The sequence below is a fragment of the Gopherus flavomarginatus genome, chromosome 2 (assembly GCF_025201925.1).
Source record: "Gopherus flavomarginatus isolate rGopFla2 chromosome 2, rGopFla2.mat.asm, whole genome shotgun sequence".
Classification (NCBI taxonomy): Eukaryota; Metazoa; Chordata; order Testudines; family Testudinidae; genus Gopherus; species Gopherus flavomarginatus.
In genome coordinates this window covers 197,351,891-197,368,323 of record NC_066618.1, presented here as the reverse complement: position 1 = coordinate 197,368,323, position 16,433 = coordinate 197,351,891, and the positions used below count along the sequence as shown (strand labels likewise).

Sequence of the window (16,433 nt, the reverse complement as noted above, 5' to 3'; positions counted from 1 at the left end):
GCTGACTTTACATTATCTGAGCTCTTTTAGGAACTTAGACGTGTGGTTTCACAAAGATAGAAGATGGGCTTTAAACAATGCATGTTGTGTTTACAGTGTGATGGTCATTTCCATATAAAGATTGAACATGTTTTTATTTGAAATAAAAAATAATGTTTAATATCACTGAGCATATTTCCCCTAGTGTTCTAAAAACCTGTATTATTGCTAGAAGTTATAGGTTAAAAGTTCTTCCAAAGCAGTTTGTGGGAAGCCCAGGCCTCCTTAGCTTCTTTGACAAGGGTGTTGACGATTTAAGGTCTCCAACCTGCCCTGAGAGATCACTTATATCGAGCAGCAGATGAAAAGCCAGTGCAGATGTAATTTATCGTCGGCGTTTCCTTCTAAAGAATAATTGTGGAGACTTGGCTAGATCAATAATATGGATTTTTGTTGTTAGGTCTTGTAGTCTGCACCATAATGAGAGATAGGGGACAGTGGCTGTTTTCTAATAGAAAATAAAGGATTGGTTTCCGTGTCTTTCTACATTTGAATGCAAAATGGCACACTTGAAAGTAATTCAAGTTGTTAAGAAAAGAACCATTTTCCATTACATTCCTGCTATCATATAAACGTGGCATGTTAGCTCAACCCTGTACAACAAATGAAATATTACCTTAAGATTTTCCTAAAAGTTTAAAGATTGCAAATTCCAAAGTTATAATGATAAAATTGCTAATCATTGATTAAAATTGCTAAACATATCCAGATAAATTGTTAAACATATCCATATGTCAGCACACACACACAAAAAAAGGAAAATTATTTCTCGATTATGGAGAATTCGACAAACATCAAGCTGCAGAGGTAGATGTGAAACACTGTACAGTAGAAGCTAGTGTCATAGAGAGGGAAATTGTGTCTCTGTGTGTGGTTGTTATACATGCACACACATATAAACAAGGTCACTAATTCACTAATGTGTCTGGAAGCAAATCATAGCTCTTCACCTCCTTTCTGTAGTTTAAAAAACAGGGGCAAAATCCTGCCTTCTTCATCAAGTATTTTCAGATATAAACTCCCATTGACTTTAGTAGGAGTTTTGTCTAAATTAGAAATGCAGGATTTGACTACAAATGAATATGAAGAATCTAGATAATGCAACATTATATAACATGTATTAATCTGCCTATTTTAAAATAACTCCTGTTTTTAATATTTTGTATCAGTGTTTCAAAAAAGACATTAAAAAAACCAGCCAAAAATATAACACACAATAAATGTTCAAGCCTGCAAAGGTAATATGGATACTCTGAGTCCTTATTAACATACAAAGCTGCTGGTCACTCTCAAGTCTGCTCAGAGATGTTAAACAAAACATGAGCTAATTCATGACAATATATATGAACTATTTCCTAGCAGGCATGGAACAGCATTTAACTTTAAAGTGTGAATTTTATGCTGGGGTGGTGGGTATTGCAGCTAGTTAGAAAGATTTATATTTAAAATTAATTAATTATTATTTAATTAATTATAATTAAGCTTTTTTCTTTATAGCCCTTCTATTCCCTTCCTTTATACTTTGATGAACTCAAGTGCTAGAGAAAAGATCTTGACACAAAAATCCAAACAAGAAGAGCAGAAAGATTATAGAGGGAAATTTCTTTGTAAAAAAGCAATATATTACTTCAGTAATTAATATTAATGAGTAACATTGTGAGCTAGAATTCAGATTTTGGTTATATAATTTTAAAGTTTTGCTTGTATTAATTTGCTTCTTAAAAGGAATATATTCACGTCAAGAGGAAATGAGGGGCTGTTTTGAATTGCTACTATTTTTCTGTCTGTTGTAGTGGGTGTTGTTGGTTGGTTGGTTTTTAATTCAATTACAATTGCAAAAGGGCTAGAGCTAATTCTTATATTCATTTACCAAAAGGTATTCTGCACGTAGGATACCATTTGGAATACCTATTGCATAAGGAGCCAAATTTTCAAAAGTGAACCCTACAGTTGCAAGTCTAAATTCGTGTGTAAAATATTGCTGCTTGTGTTTTTGAGTGTCATAATATATGGATTTGCTTGTCCAAGCTCCATTTTAGACAATGAAGTACCTTGTACAGGTCAATCAATGTTTTTGTGAACACACTATAGTGATAAGTTTGAGGCCATTTTTGAAATTTAGTTTGAATCATTCCATGAGCTTGATAATTTTCTCCAGATCGAGAGCACAGGTATCTCCCATCAGGTATATTTGGTTAGAGGATAAGGAAGAGGAGAGTGCTATCACCATAGCATCATCCACAGAGTTGATGAGAGTAGGGGACAGAGGGAACAATTGTACAGGGACCCTGAGCTCAGAGGAGCCCCCAAAACCTCTGTAACATCTGTGTAAATAAAGTGAAGTTGGAGAGGGGTAGGACCCAAGCGGACGTGATATACCAGGGCCCCAAATTTCTGTTGAGGGGTCAGCTCACTGCTACTATGTGGAATCCCCTCTCTGGATGCTCCATGGACTTGGAATTCCCATAGAGGTTTTGCCATGCTGGAGAGGAGGGATAGGAGCTCTTGTTTGTGGCATTCTTCTCTCCAAAGACAGTGGATATCCCAGAAAGTATCTCACTTATATTAATGCTGTCAAAGCAACATTAATTCAGGCTCTGTACCTCTTCCGAATGGAATGTTTTGCACAGATACTAATGTAGATGACTACTAGGGATAAAAGGAGTCAGAAAAGTAGCCTGTGGGTCTCAGTAGAATTGGGAGACAGGACCCCCTCTAATCCTTTGAGGAGCCTAAATCCCCTTCCCATTGGGAGAGTTTTAAGGAAGCTCTGTTAGATTCCCAACATGCAGTGTGCTGTCTCTTCTACTGCTCTCTCCTTAGTATTTCTGTGGGTGGGTACAATTTGGTTCCAAATTAGTAAAGTGACTCATTTGTTTTTAAAGCTATTTTATAATTGCACAGGATCTGTCCAAGGTTAAAGTTATTATTCCATCATGCCCTTCTCAATGGGTCTTATGGGATGAAACTGCCTAGTATGCTAGTACTTACTGTGTAAAAAGGCTACTGTGAAATGATAGATTGTTTTTATAGACAGTGGGGCAAAATTTTAGCTGGAATAAAAATACTAAAAAAATGATCATTTACACACTTTTTAAAAGTAGTGAGCCTGCCAAATCTCTCTCTAATTGTTCCGGAGGTTTGGAATGAAGAAATATCATTAAAGATGAACAATATGAGTTCTACTGCAATTTCTGTAGTAATCCCCAGACTTGTTTTCTTTATGTCATGAAAGTTTTAGAAACATAAACAGTACTGAATTGCCACTGGTACTGAATAATATGGCTTTTATTGTTGCCTGGGCTCTTCAATATATTCAAGACAATAATTTAATTCATTTTATTAAACATAAGGTTACTAAAGAAGACCATGATCAAGTCAGTTAAAATTTCTCACTATCCTTAATTTATTAGTAAATTCAATATATTTTATTTAAGCAGAATCATATATACAGTATATTAACTTTTCCAGGCAATCTTTACTCAGCACAGAAAGGCCAGATGTATGGGAATTGTAAAAAATCAGGATATGCATAAAAACTGTTCAAGTGCATAAAGCAGCCCCATCTGGAAGACATCTAACAGAAATGAAGTTGTACAAAACCATTCCATTGATAATAAAGCTAATTTTTATGGGTCTGACAAGTATGTAATTATGTTCAGTGGTGCTTTTCAGATTTTATCACAGTCAATAAACCGCAGTGGTAATTTCATTCCCATTTGACATATTTACATGGAAACATTTGATTGGAGGAATTAGTAACCCTGAAAGCCTTGATAGATATGTTTTAATGATCTGTGACCTCCGCAGTCCCTCATCTGTTTATTGTTGCAACAGGCGAGAAGTCGTTCCTGTGTGACCTTTGTGGCTTTGCCGGCGGGACACGTCATGCCCTCACTAAGCATCGGAGGCAGCACACAGGTCGGTAAAGCTGTCTTTACCCTTTGGTATATTCTCTATAGCAAGGGAGTATCAACCAGACTGAGGAAAAAGCAAGTCAAATAGCACATTACAGCACAAATAATATATTGGTTCATTGTTTGCTTTCTCTTTTTCATTTTTTTAAAATCTCTACGCCCAGGCTATATATCAAATGCTATTAGCTATGAGTTTGAGTAATCTTCATTTTAATTTTAAAGCAAGATAAAATTGTAAAGATCAGGTGTCTTTTTTAAATTAATGCTAAGTACACTAACGGCTTTTTTTTAAAGGCCCAAATAGATTACACACTGCCTGAAGCTTTTGCAAGAATCTGCCTGGGAGTCCCTGAGTGAAAATTAGAGATCATATTTAGATGAATCCATTATTTTGGACTGAGACATAGTTCAAAGCCAGTGTTGTTTCAGTTGCCCTTTTGCAATTTTAAGATGGTTTGTAATTAATAGATGCAACTTAAAGAGATACCACAAGGCTTGCATGTAAAGCAGAATTTCTCTTTCAAACTGGTAAAGCTTTCATACCACCTGGTTGTAAAAATTTAATATCAGATAAAATTAAATTGGGTCTCTGCTTCAGAAGACTTTTAAAAAGTATAAGTTTTAAACATTTATTAATACATTTTACTGTAATTGTGCTTTTTAGTAGTTCATTGTGTTTGATTATTTGAGTAGGTTTTGTTCAAACAGATGCAGAAGCATCACTGTTTAAACCACTGTAATTTTTATATTAGTGACTTGCATGAAGATAACATAATATCATCAAGAATAATGGTATGTGGTTAAGTCACTATTGTTGAATGTACACTGGACAGTATTGCTAACAAATGTATGGTTCTAATAGTTGCATTGTGAATTTTCCATGGATTTTGTATTGGGGGGATTTTGTATTGTGGCACTGTGTAGAATAATCCGATTCAGGACATTCAGTGTCTTAGAGCAGAATTTCCCTGATAGCACTTACTCTGCTTTCCTGGAGATCCTGAAGCCATATACTCACAGCCATGATGTCAGATTATTCAACCAAGTCTGGTTGGAGGGAAGTGCGATGTTCACACAAGGGTGGGGTATTCAGAGATTGACTGCCAACATCATGAAGTAAATTTGTTATAAAGATGAATGTGCAGGGCCAAGTTCTCCCCTAGTCGCAACTATTCATTTTCACTGAAGTCAATGGGGTTGTCATTCCTGGGAATTAACTTCTGTGGTAGCAAAAAATTTACGTATGTGAGAGGTACTGCCTCATTCATTTCCCACTTACTACAGGATGTTTATATAGTTAAAGTATTTAAGGTGATGCATTTAGAAAATTTTACACTGTATTCTATCAATATGTCACTATGTCAGTGCATCTGAATTTTAGAAGGAGTGTAGTAACTGCTGTAGTTAAAGTCATGTGCTTCCATTCTAACTCCCCATTCTCATTTCCTGATAACTTTATAAAATGTTCTCTTATTGGGCTGGAATTTGCCAAGCCTGATCTCTTCTTCAACATTACATCCCCCTCTCTCTCTCTGTATATATAGTATAAGCAGAAACAGTTCAGTAATTTTAGAAGAGGAAAGCTGGGGGGAAAACTGCATTACCATCCTTAACTTTGCCTCTTGTGTGAATGCAGGTACCATTTCTCAAATAATGCAAGATAATAGCATACATATTTTTGCAACCTTTGCTACAGTTATGTAGTATCTTGCAGTATTGTGTAATACTCTGTGTTTGTTGCACAGAGTTCATTAAATTCATTTATATGAAATTTGTAACAGTACTTCAGCAATAGAGCTAGCATATAGACCACTTGCAGACCCAAGTATACACCTAAAGTTACCTTCATAGTTAGCTGCCTTATTTTCTTCATTATGCATTCTGCAAAATATGTAGTATCTGGGTGCTGATAAAATTATTGATAGGCATAGAAAAGGTGGTATATGAGGTTCCTAAGTTAATGAAGATATATCTGCCCAGTATAATACTGAAAGTATTGTATATAAAAACGAACAGAAAATATTTTACAAATTCTACACATATTTATCCTGAGCTACAGAAAAAAGGTACATCATTACATTATGTTTTTAGAGAAGTAGTATATGATCAGGAAACTAAAAACAATGGACTGGACCCTCAGAAGTTGTACATTTGTATAGCTCTGTTGAAGTCAATGGACAAAGTTTAAGTCAGTGGAGCTGCATCAGTTTAAGCCAGCTGAGTGTCTGGTCCTATAGACTAATGTGTACACACAAGAGGAAGAGCTAGTGCTGCACATGCAACATAAACTTTTTAATTTATTGACTTCTGAGTACTTAACCATGCAACTACAGCCTTCTCTTAAGTTATTTGTAATAGATTTATTACATTATGATGGCTAAACACATTAGCCAAACTTTCGTACCGTAGCTGCCTAAAGGTAGGCACCTGAATCTGTCTTTAGGGAACTAAATAAAAATATCCTGATTTTCAGACATCTTGACCATTAGCAGCTTTCAGTGATTTCAGGGAGAGTTTTAGTACTCAACTTCACTGAAAATCAGGCCATTTGTATTAAGTGCCCTAATATATATTTAGATGCCTAAAGTTAGGTTGAAAATATTGGCCATTATAAACAGGTTTGGTCCCAGTGAAACACTTTTAATGCAATTTATTTGCTAGATGGTATCTGCCCTCCTCATGCCACCCTGGTGGAGACTTCCCTGCTATGATCTCAGGCATTTGAGGTTATAGATCATGAAGCTTGCATCCAGCAGGCGTAAGTTTATATTTTATGTCAGGACTGGAGGCTCGTTATTACTTTGCTATTAACTTTATACTATACAGGACAGTATCTCAGAGACAGAAGGATCTATCTTTTTGGCATTTATCTGCCTCTGTGGCACAAACAATCGGAGATGATTCTTTAGCAGAAAAATTATCTGTGTTTTCTATTTATTTCAAAGAAAATGACGCAATATGCCTTTTGTTGGTGTTCTTTTTACTTATGCAGGTTCCACAATATTCTTATCCTTTGCACAGCTTTATCTCAGTTCTTAGCCACATGCACCACTCTTTGTATCTATATTTCTCTTGTGCATCCCTGTTGGACACCGTTTTCTCTGCATAGAGAATGCCCAAGAAAATTACAATAAAGTTTGAAAGGAATTGGAATAAAAATGGTCAAAATGGCTTAAATAATTCCTTACTCTAATACAAAGTGTCTCAGAGGGTGATACAAAACATCTCCCTATCCAAGATTTATTTTTATCACCTGTCAGAGACCCTTGATTCAAGGGCAAAGGAGCAAATCCTCACATGTAGTTGGGGTGTCTTGACCACTTCAATAAGCTTCGCGTTCTCCTAGCCTCCAGGCATAAGGTATCTTGGTATCCAGGAGGAATGTTCAAAATATCTGACAGATACCTGACACAGAGGAGGACTGGCTCTCGGACCTGAGTGTGCCTTATTTGTTACTTAGCCCTGCATTCTCTTGCTTCTGATGCTTCTTATTCTGTTCCTCTTTTTGGGAACAGAATTGGGCCAGACTGTACACTTACACTGAGAAATACCTGACTCTGCAAATAGTACCATTTTCTTCACTGGAATTATTTGCAGAGGAGAGTACTACTCAACATGAATATAGGATTCTGACCCTCAGAAGTCAGTTTGGCAAACAGAGGATGCTACTGATCACAGAATTGTTTGTATTTTTAAAATGAGAAAGAGAAAGGAATAAAAAAAATGTTCATGTTAAGATTAATTATATTTATTTCCTCTTTAAGAGGTAGTAAATGTGTGCTTTCCACTTTCACTGGCATGGTGCATTGCCACACAGACCTGTTTTACATAGATATGCTCAGTTGCACAGTACCATGTGTGTTAGCATGTCAGTACTGAGAGAGGGGAAAAATTCGACCCAGAAATGGTATCATTTTCTTACTAAAGAAGGATGCAACCTATGATTTGTTGGTTGACATCTCTATTCTATGGTAAAAAAAAAAAAGTATCTAGTTTGTAAGTATACTGCTTCTCTGTACAGTATGGTCTTTGAATATAGAATGGCCTACGGTTTTCACTGACCTTTACTTCATAAGGGGATGTCTGGTGGTCCACTAAGAGCTTTTCCAGCAGTTCTACAATGGATTAGCATACAAAGTTCTATAATGTGTTTCATCAGCTACATAAAGACTGATGACCTCATTTTTTGGAAGCGCTGAGCATCCCCACTTCTGGCTAAAGGCAGTAAGAACTACAGGTGCTCAGTACCTCTGAAGTTCAAGCCATAGTCTTTTCCATTATAAAGAGACTTTTTAAGAATGATGCCTCCATCCTTCTTGAACGCTTATGGGTACTTGTGGAACAAAGAAATACATTTTATGTGTTATCAGAAACTGGGTCAAAAAGCCAAGTCAGTGTCTTTAAACAACTTTTGCTGGCTGACACAAAGCAGGAAATTGATTTAATGCGGTAAATACAGCCCACTTCACTGGGTTGCAGTAATGTCTATGAAGTAATGCTGCTGCTACTCCATGAGTTGGAGGGGAGGTTTCCATCCCACCAATTGTCATGGATTCCCCCAAGCCAATGCTGTTTACTCACACTTTGTGCAGTTGAGAGAATCTATCCCCAAGGGAAACATGAAAGTTATATTACAACTTTTAGTGACAGCCTGTGTATAAAATTAGTTTCCATTAGGGCTGTCAAACAATTTAAAAATTCACAATTAATCATGAGATTTAAAAAAAAGATAGTCACGATTAATTGCAGTTTTAATTACACTATTAATAACAGAATACCAATTTCAATTTATTATAAATATTTTTGGATGTTTGTCTACATTTTCAAATATATTTATTTCAGTTACAGCACAAAGTGTATGGTGCCCACTTTATATTATTAGTTTCATTAAAAATTTTGCACTGTAAAAAGATAAACAAAGAAATAATATTTTTCAATTTACCTCATAAAAGAACTGTAATGCAATCTCTTTATCATGAAAGTGCAACTTACAAATGTAGATTTTTAAATTTTTTTACATAACTGCATTCTAAAATGAAACAATATAAAACTTTAGATCTTACAAGTCAAAGCATGAAGGGGCATATGAATATTTAGCATATCCGGCATGTAAATACTTTGTAACACCTGCTACAACAGTGCCATGTGAATGCCTGTTCTCACTTTCAGGTGACATTGTAAAAAAGGAGCGGACAGCATTATCTCCTATAAATGTAAACAAACTTGTTTGTCTTAGGGATTGGCTGAACAAGAAGTAGGACTGAGTGGACTATTTTTTTTTAATCTAGCTAATTTGTTTTGCATTAATTGCATACATTAACTGTGATTTGCAGCCCTGATTTCCATATGTTATGTTCATAATTTCAGTAAAGTACACCACAGTAGTAGAGTAATTAGGGATGGCACCCTTATTGTTTATGGCAGCTCCTGAACTTACTGCAATGCCTAAGCAGTTTGTGTCTTTGTTCAAATGTTTTCATGAGTTTTTGAAGATGGTGACTTACACTTTTCACATAGATCACTGTTCGTATGATCAATTCCATTCACTCATTTCAATCTTGTACTTCTCAAGACATTTATAGGTCAATGTAATAAAAAAAGAAAATTTAATAATGTATGTATTTTATCCAGATGAGTGACTCACTTTGTGTTTCTATTTTTCATGTGAACTGCTCTTTGACTTTAATGTGCAGTTACCTTACTTGGCATTGTCCGAATTAACTGTATAATGTAGCTGTCATAAACAGATAGCTAAGGGTTAATGTCTCTTTCACCTGAAGCACCTGACCAGAGGACCAATCAGGAAACCGGATTTTTTCAACTTTGGGTGGAGGGAATTGTGTGTCTGAGTCTTTGTTTTCTGCCTGCCTGCTTTCTCTGAGCTTTGGAGAAGTAGTTTCTTTTTTCTAGTCTTCTGTTTCCAAGTGTAAGGACAAAGAGATCAGATAGTAAGTTATATGGTTTCTTTTCTTTGGTATTTGCATGAATATAAGTGCTGGAGTGCTTTGATTTGTATTCTTTTGGAATAGGGCTGTTTATTCAATATTCTTTTAAGCAATTGACCCTGTGTTGTATCATCTTAATACAGAGAGAACATTTGTACTTATTTTTCTTTCTTTTTATATAAAGCTTTCTTTTAAGACCTGTTGGAGTTTTTCTTTACTTCAGGGAAATTGAGTCTGTACTCACCAGGGAATTGGTGGGAGGAAGGAATCGGGGAGATCTGTGTGTTGGATTGCTAGCCTGATTTTTGCATTCCCTCTGGGGGGAATAGGAAAGTACTTTTTGTTTCCAGGATTGGGAACAGAGAGGGAGATTCACTCTGTTTGGGTTCACAGAGCTTGTGTCTGTGTATCTCTCCAGGAGCACCTGGAGGGGGGAAGGGAAAAAGGATTATTTCCCTTTGTTGTGAGACTCAAGGGATTTGGGTCTTGGGGTCCCCAGGGAAGGTTTTTCAGGGGGACCAGAGTGCCCCAAAACACTCTAATTTTTTGGGTGGTGGCAGCAAGTACCAGGTCCAAGCTGGTAACTAAGCTTGGAGGTTTTCATGCTAACCCCCATATCTTGGACGCTAAGGTCCAAATCTGGGACTAAGGTTATTACATGGTGGCAGCGGTGGGATATAGACAGAATCCAGAAGCCAGTAAAAATATTATATTTTTCTTTTCTCTGCTAAGGGCTTTTTAGCAGAGAGAAGCAGTTGGTTTTAAAAGGGAACCAGAGAGAATTTTTTTTTTCTGCTCTCTCTCGCAGTTTGTGGCTTGCATGTTAAGGGTCTTTTGTCATGCAATAGCCCTCCCATTAGGAGGCAAGTACCAGCACTTATAGGCATGCAAATAAAGTGGTTTTTCTGGTTTCCCTTCATTGAACGTTAGCTAGAGAGAGAAAAGGAAAATTAGCTAAAGGCACTGTTGCTAGGCAGACTTCAGGAGGCAACAGAGAACCTGCAGTTCAGAAGATAAACACCGGAGGGCACCCCAACACAAGAAAACAGGAACCATGACTTCTAAGGCAAAAATTGGCGCCGAAGAACAAATCAAAGAAGCTGAACACAGGCGACAACTGGAAATAAAACAAAAAGAGATGGAGATGAAAGAAAGAGAAGAACAGATCAAAGAGGCAGCCTACCAAAGAGAACAGGCAGCCAAAGAGGCAGCCTACCAAAGAGAACAGGCAGCCAAAGAGGCAGCCAAAGAGGCAGCACACAAAAGAAAGCTAGAAGAAGAAGAGATGGCCTACCGAAGGAAACAAGCAGAAGATGAGTTGGCCCACAGAAGGAAGCAAGAAGAAGAGGAGGCGGCCCACCGCCGAGACATGGAAAAACACCAAAAAGAAATGGAAAAACAACAAAAAGAAATGGAAAAACAACAAAAAGAGAATGAAGAGAAGGAAAAACAGAGAAAACATGAACTGGAGATGGCAAAAGCTGGGCTGCCTGTGCCAGCCAACCCTAACAACCCGGCGCCAAATATTGCTCCACAGCACAGGAAATTTCCCACCTACAAGGCAGGTGATGACACCGAGGCCTTCTTGGAAAACTTTGAAAGAGCCTGTCTTGGGTACAGCATCCCCGAAGACCAGTACATGGTAGAATTAAGGCCACACCTCAGTGGACCTTTAGCAGAGGTGGCAGCTGAAATGCCTAAGCAGCAAATGAATGACTATAAACTTTTTCAAACCAAGGCCAGATACAGGATGGGGATAACCCCAGATCATGCCCGTCGGCGCTTCAGAACCCAAAAGTGGAAACCAGAGGTGTCATTTCCCAAACACGCCTACTACATTGCAAAAAACTATGAGGCCTGGCTAACAGGAAACAACATTCAAACCTTGGAAGAACTGAACCTCCTCATACAAATGGAGCAGTTCTTGGATGGTGTTCCTGAAGACATCACACGGTACATACAAGATGGAAACCCCAAGAATATCGCTGAGGCGGGGGAGATTGGAGCCAAATGGATGGAACTGGCAGAAAGCAAGAAAGCTACTGTCAAGGGGAACGATTACCCCAGGGGGCACACAGACCATAAACCCTACAACCGAGGACAGCCAAAGACCCCACATACCACCCAAGTAAAGCCACAGATACCCTACCCTTCAACCTCACCAGTCTCCAGTAACTCACCTCGGCCCAGTGACCCATCAGATGGAAGATGCTTTAAGTGTAATGAACTGGGACATATCAAGGCCAAGTGTCCCAAGAACACCATGCGAGTGCAATTCATTACACCACCATCACACCAAAGATCCCCAGGCCCGGATGCCTCTCAAATACCCTTGGAGCGAAGGGAAAATTTGAGAGTGGGCGAAAAGAAGGTTACTGCGTGGAGAGACACGGGGGCACAAGTGTCAGCTATCCACCAATCCTTCGTTGACCCCAAATTCATCAACCCAAAGGCCAAAGTTACAATTTACCCCTTCATGTCACAAGCTGTAGACTTGCCTACAGCTCAACTGCCTGTCCAGTACAAAGGCTGGTCAGGAATGTGGACTTTTGCAGTCTATGACAATTATCCTATCCCCATGCTACTGGGGGAAGACTTGGCCAACCAGGTGAGGCGGGCCAAGAGAGTGGGAATGGTTACACGTAGCCAAACCAGGCAAGCTTCCAGACCCATTCCTGTTCCTGAACCGTCCACAGAGGCCCCGTCTGTGTTACCAGAGACCCAGACAGAGGTAGTGGACCCGGATTCCATGCCAACCACTGAAACAGCCACAGCACCTCCAGTCCCAGGCCCGGAACTGGAACAGCAACCAGCACCAGCAAGTGCAACTACATCTTCAAACTCAACGCCAGAGGGCGCCAGCGAGCCAAAACTGGCAGAAGCAACAGACAGCCATACCCAAAAGGCTCAGCCAGAGCCTGAAATACCCTCAGGTGCACCAGCGGAGAGCGGTTCACCAGCAACGAAAACAACCCCATCACCTACATCGCTTCCAGAGGGACCAAGCCCAAGTCCACAGTCTGAGGAAGAACTGGTGACCCCAGACTCAAGGGAACAGTTCCAGACTGAGCAGGAAGCGGATAACAGCCTTCAGAAAGCTTGGGCGGCGGCACGGAGCACCCCACCGCCTCTCAGCTCTTCTAATCGATCCCGGTTTGTTATAGACCAAGGACTTTTATACAAGGAAATTCTTTCTGGTGGACACCGGGAAGAATGGCAGCCGCAAAAACAGTTGGTGGTTCCAACTAAGTACCGGGGGAAGCTCTTAAGCTTAGCCCATGATCATCCCAGTGGCCATGCTGGGGTGAACCGAACCAAGGACCGGTTGGGGAAGTCCTTCCACTGGGAGGGGATGGGCAAGGACGTTGCCAAGTATGTCCGGTCTTGTGAGGTATGCCAAAGAGTGGGTAAGCCTCAAGACCAGGTCAAGGCCCCTCTCCAGCCACTCCCCATAATTGAGGTCCCATTTCAGCGAGTAGCTGTGGATATTCTGGGCCCTTTCCCAAAAAAGACGCCCAAAGGAAAGCAGTACGTACTGACTTTAGTGGACTTTGCTACCCGATGGCCAGAAGCAGTCGCTCTAGGCAACACCAGGGCTAACACTGTGTGCCTGGCCCTAACAGACATCTTTGCCAGGGTAGGTTGGCCCTGCGACATCCTTACAGATTCAGGGTCTAATTTCCTGGCAGGGACCATGGAAAAACTGTGGGAAACTCATGGGGTAAATCACTTGGTTGCCACCCCATACCACCATCAAACCAATGGCCTGGTGGAAAGGTTCAATGGAACTTTGGGGGCCATGATACGAAAATTCATCAACGAATTCTTCAATAATTGGGACCTAGTGTTGCAGCAGTTGCTGTTTGCCTACAGGGCTGTACCACATCCCAGTTTAGGGTTTTCACCATTTGAACGTGTGTATGGTCACGAGGTTAAGGGGCCATTACAGTTGGTGAAGCAGCAATGGGAGGGGTTTACGCCTTCTCCAGGAACTAACATTCTGGACTTTGTAAGCAACCTACAAAGCACCCTCTGACACTCTTTAGCCCTTGCTAGAGAGAACCTAAAGGATGCTCAAGAAGAGCAAAAGGCCTGGTATGACAGACATGCCAGAGAACGTTCCTTCAAGGTAGGAGACCAGGTTATGGTCTTGAAGGCGCAACAGGCCCATAAGATGGAAGCATCATGGGAAGGGCCATTCACGGTCCAAGAGCGCCTGGGAGCTGTAAACTACCTCATAGCATTTCCCAATTCCTCACTAAAGCCTAAAGTGTACCATGTTAATTCTCTCAAGCCTTTCTATTCCAGAGACTTACAGGTTTGTCAGTTTACAGTCCAGGGAGAGGATGCTGAGTGGCCTGACGGTGTCTACTACGACGGGAAAAAAGACGGTGGCGTGGAAGAGGTCAACCTCTCAACCACCCTGGAACGTCTGCAGCGGCAACAAATCAAGGAGCTGTGCACTAGCTTCGCCCCATTGTTCTCAGCCACCCCAGGACGGACTGAACGGGCATACCACTCCATTGATACAGGTAATGCTCACCCAATCAGAACCCCACCCTACCGAGTGTCTCCTCATGCCCAAGCTGCTATAGAACGGGAGATCCAGAACATGCTACAGATGGGTATAATCCGCCCATCTTCCAGTGCATGGGCATCTCCAGTGGTTCTGGTACCCAAACCAGATGGGGAAATACGCTTTTGCGTGGACTACCGTAAGCTAAATGCGGTAACTCGTCCGGACAACTATCCAATGCCACGCACCGATAAGCTATTGGAAAAGTTGGGACGTGCCCAGTTCATCTCTACAATAGACTTAACCAAGGGGTACTGGCAAGTACCGCTAGATGAACCTGCCAAGGAGAGGTCAGCATTCGTCACCCATGCGGGGGTGTATGAATTCAATGTCCTTCCTTTCGGCCTTCGAAATGCACCCGCCACCTTCCAGAGGCTGGTAGATGGTCTACTAGCTGGACTGGGAGAATTTGCAGTTGCCTACCTCGATGATGTGGCCATTTTTTCAGACTCCTGGCCCGAACACCTACTACACCTGGAAAAGGTCTTTGAGCGCATCAGGCAGGCAGGACTAACTGTTAAGGCCAAAAAGTGTCAAATAGGCCAAAACAGAGTGACTTACCTGGGGCACCAGGTGGGTCGAGGAACCATTAACCCCCTACAGGCCAAGGTGGATGCTATCCAAAAGTGGCCTGTCCCACGGTCCAAGAAGCAGGTCCAATCCTTCTTAGGCTTGGCCGGATACTACAGGCGATTTGTACCACACTACAGCCAAATCGCTGCCCCATTGACCGACCTGACCAAAAAGACCCAGCCAAATGCCGTTAAGTGGACTAATGAGTGTCAAAAGGCCTTTACCCAGCTTAAGGCGATGCTCATGTCTGACCCCGTGCTCAGGGCCCCGGATTTTGACAAGCCATTCCTAGTAACCACAGATGCATCTGAGCGTGGTATAGGAGCGGTGCTCATGCAGGAAGCAACAGATCACAACTTCCATCCTGTCGTGTTTCTCAGCAAGAAACTGTCTGAGAGGGAAAGTCACTGGTCAGTCAGTGAAAAGGAATGCTATGCCATTGTGTACGCCCTGGAAAAGCTACGCCCATATGTTTGGGGACGGCGGTTCCAACTACAAACTGACCATGCTGCACTAAAGTGGCTTCATACTGCCAAGGGGAACAACAAGAAACTTCTTCGTTGGAGTTTAGCTCTCCAAGATTTTGATTTTGAAATTCAACACATCACAGGAGCTTCTAACAAAGTAGCTGATGCACTCTCCCGTGAGAGTTTCCCAGAATTCAGTAGTTAAAAAGTGTTCTTAAAATGTAGAAGTCTGTTAGTTATATACTTAGGAGTATAGGTAAAGGTGTATGTGTTGTATTAATCTGTTTATTTTCAAGTTCTAGAAGGAAATCGCCGCCAGTGAGCTTCCCCACTGTCTGCAATTTGGGGGGCGTGTCATAAACAGATAGCTAAGGGTTAATGTCTCTTTCACCTGAAGCACCTGACCAGAGGACCAATCAGGAAACCGGATTTTTTCAACTTTGGGTGGAGGGAATTGTGTGTCTGAGTCTTTGTTTTCTGCCTGCCTGCTTTCTCTGAGCTTTGGAGAAGTAGTTTCTTTTTTCTAGTCTTCTGTTTCCAAGTGTAAGGACAAAGAGATCAGATAGTAAGTTATATGGTTTCTTTTCTTTGGTATTTGCATGAATATAAGTGCTGGAGCTGAAGCACCTGACCAGAGGACCAATCAGGAAACCGGATTTTTTCAACTTTGGGTGGAGGGAATTGTGTGTCTGAGTCTTTGTTTTCTGCCTGCCTGCTTTCTCTGAGCTTTGGAGAAGTAGTTTCTTTTTTCTAGTCTTCTGTTTCCAAGTGTAAGGACAAAGAGATCAGATAGTAAGTTATATGGTTTCTTTTCTTTGGTATTTGCATGAATATAAGTGCTGGAGTGCTTTGATTTGTATTCTTTTGGAATAGGGCTGTTTATTCAATATTCTTTTAAGCAATTGACCCTGTGTTG

The 16,433-nt window shown here is 40.6% G+C and overlaps 1 protein-coding gene across 4 annotated transcripts in view; it reads left to right on the top strand.

Annotated features, from left to right (window-relative positions):
* Positions 1 to 16,433, top strand: part of ZNF407 (zinc finger protein 407) — a 481,488-nt gene that overhangs the window by 283,290 nt on the left and 181,765 nt on the right. For all 4 annotated transcript variants that reach the window (XM_050941753.1, XM_050941754.1, XM_050941756.1 and 1 more), the window contains exon 6: positions 3,877 to 3,960. In XM_050941753.1, coding sequence (XP_050797710.1) covers positions 3,877 to 3,960 — 84 coding nt within the window. The remainder of the gene's footprint in view (positions 1 to 3,876; positions 3,961 to 16,433) is intronic.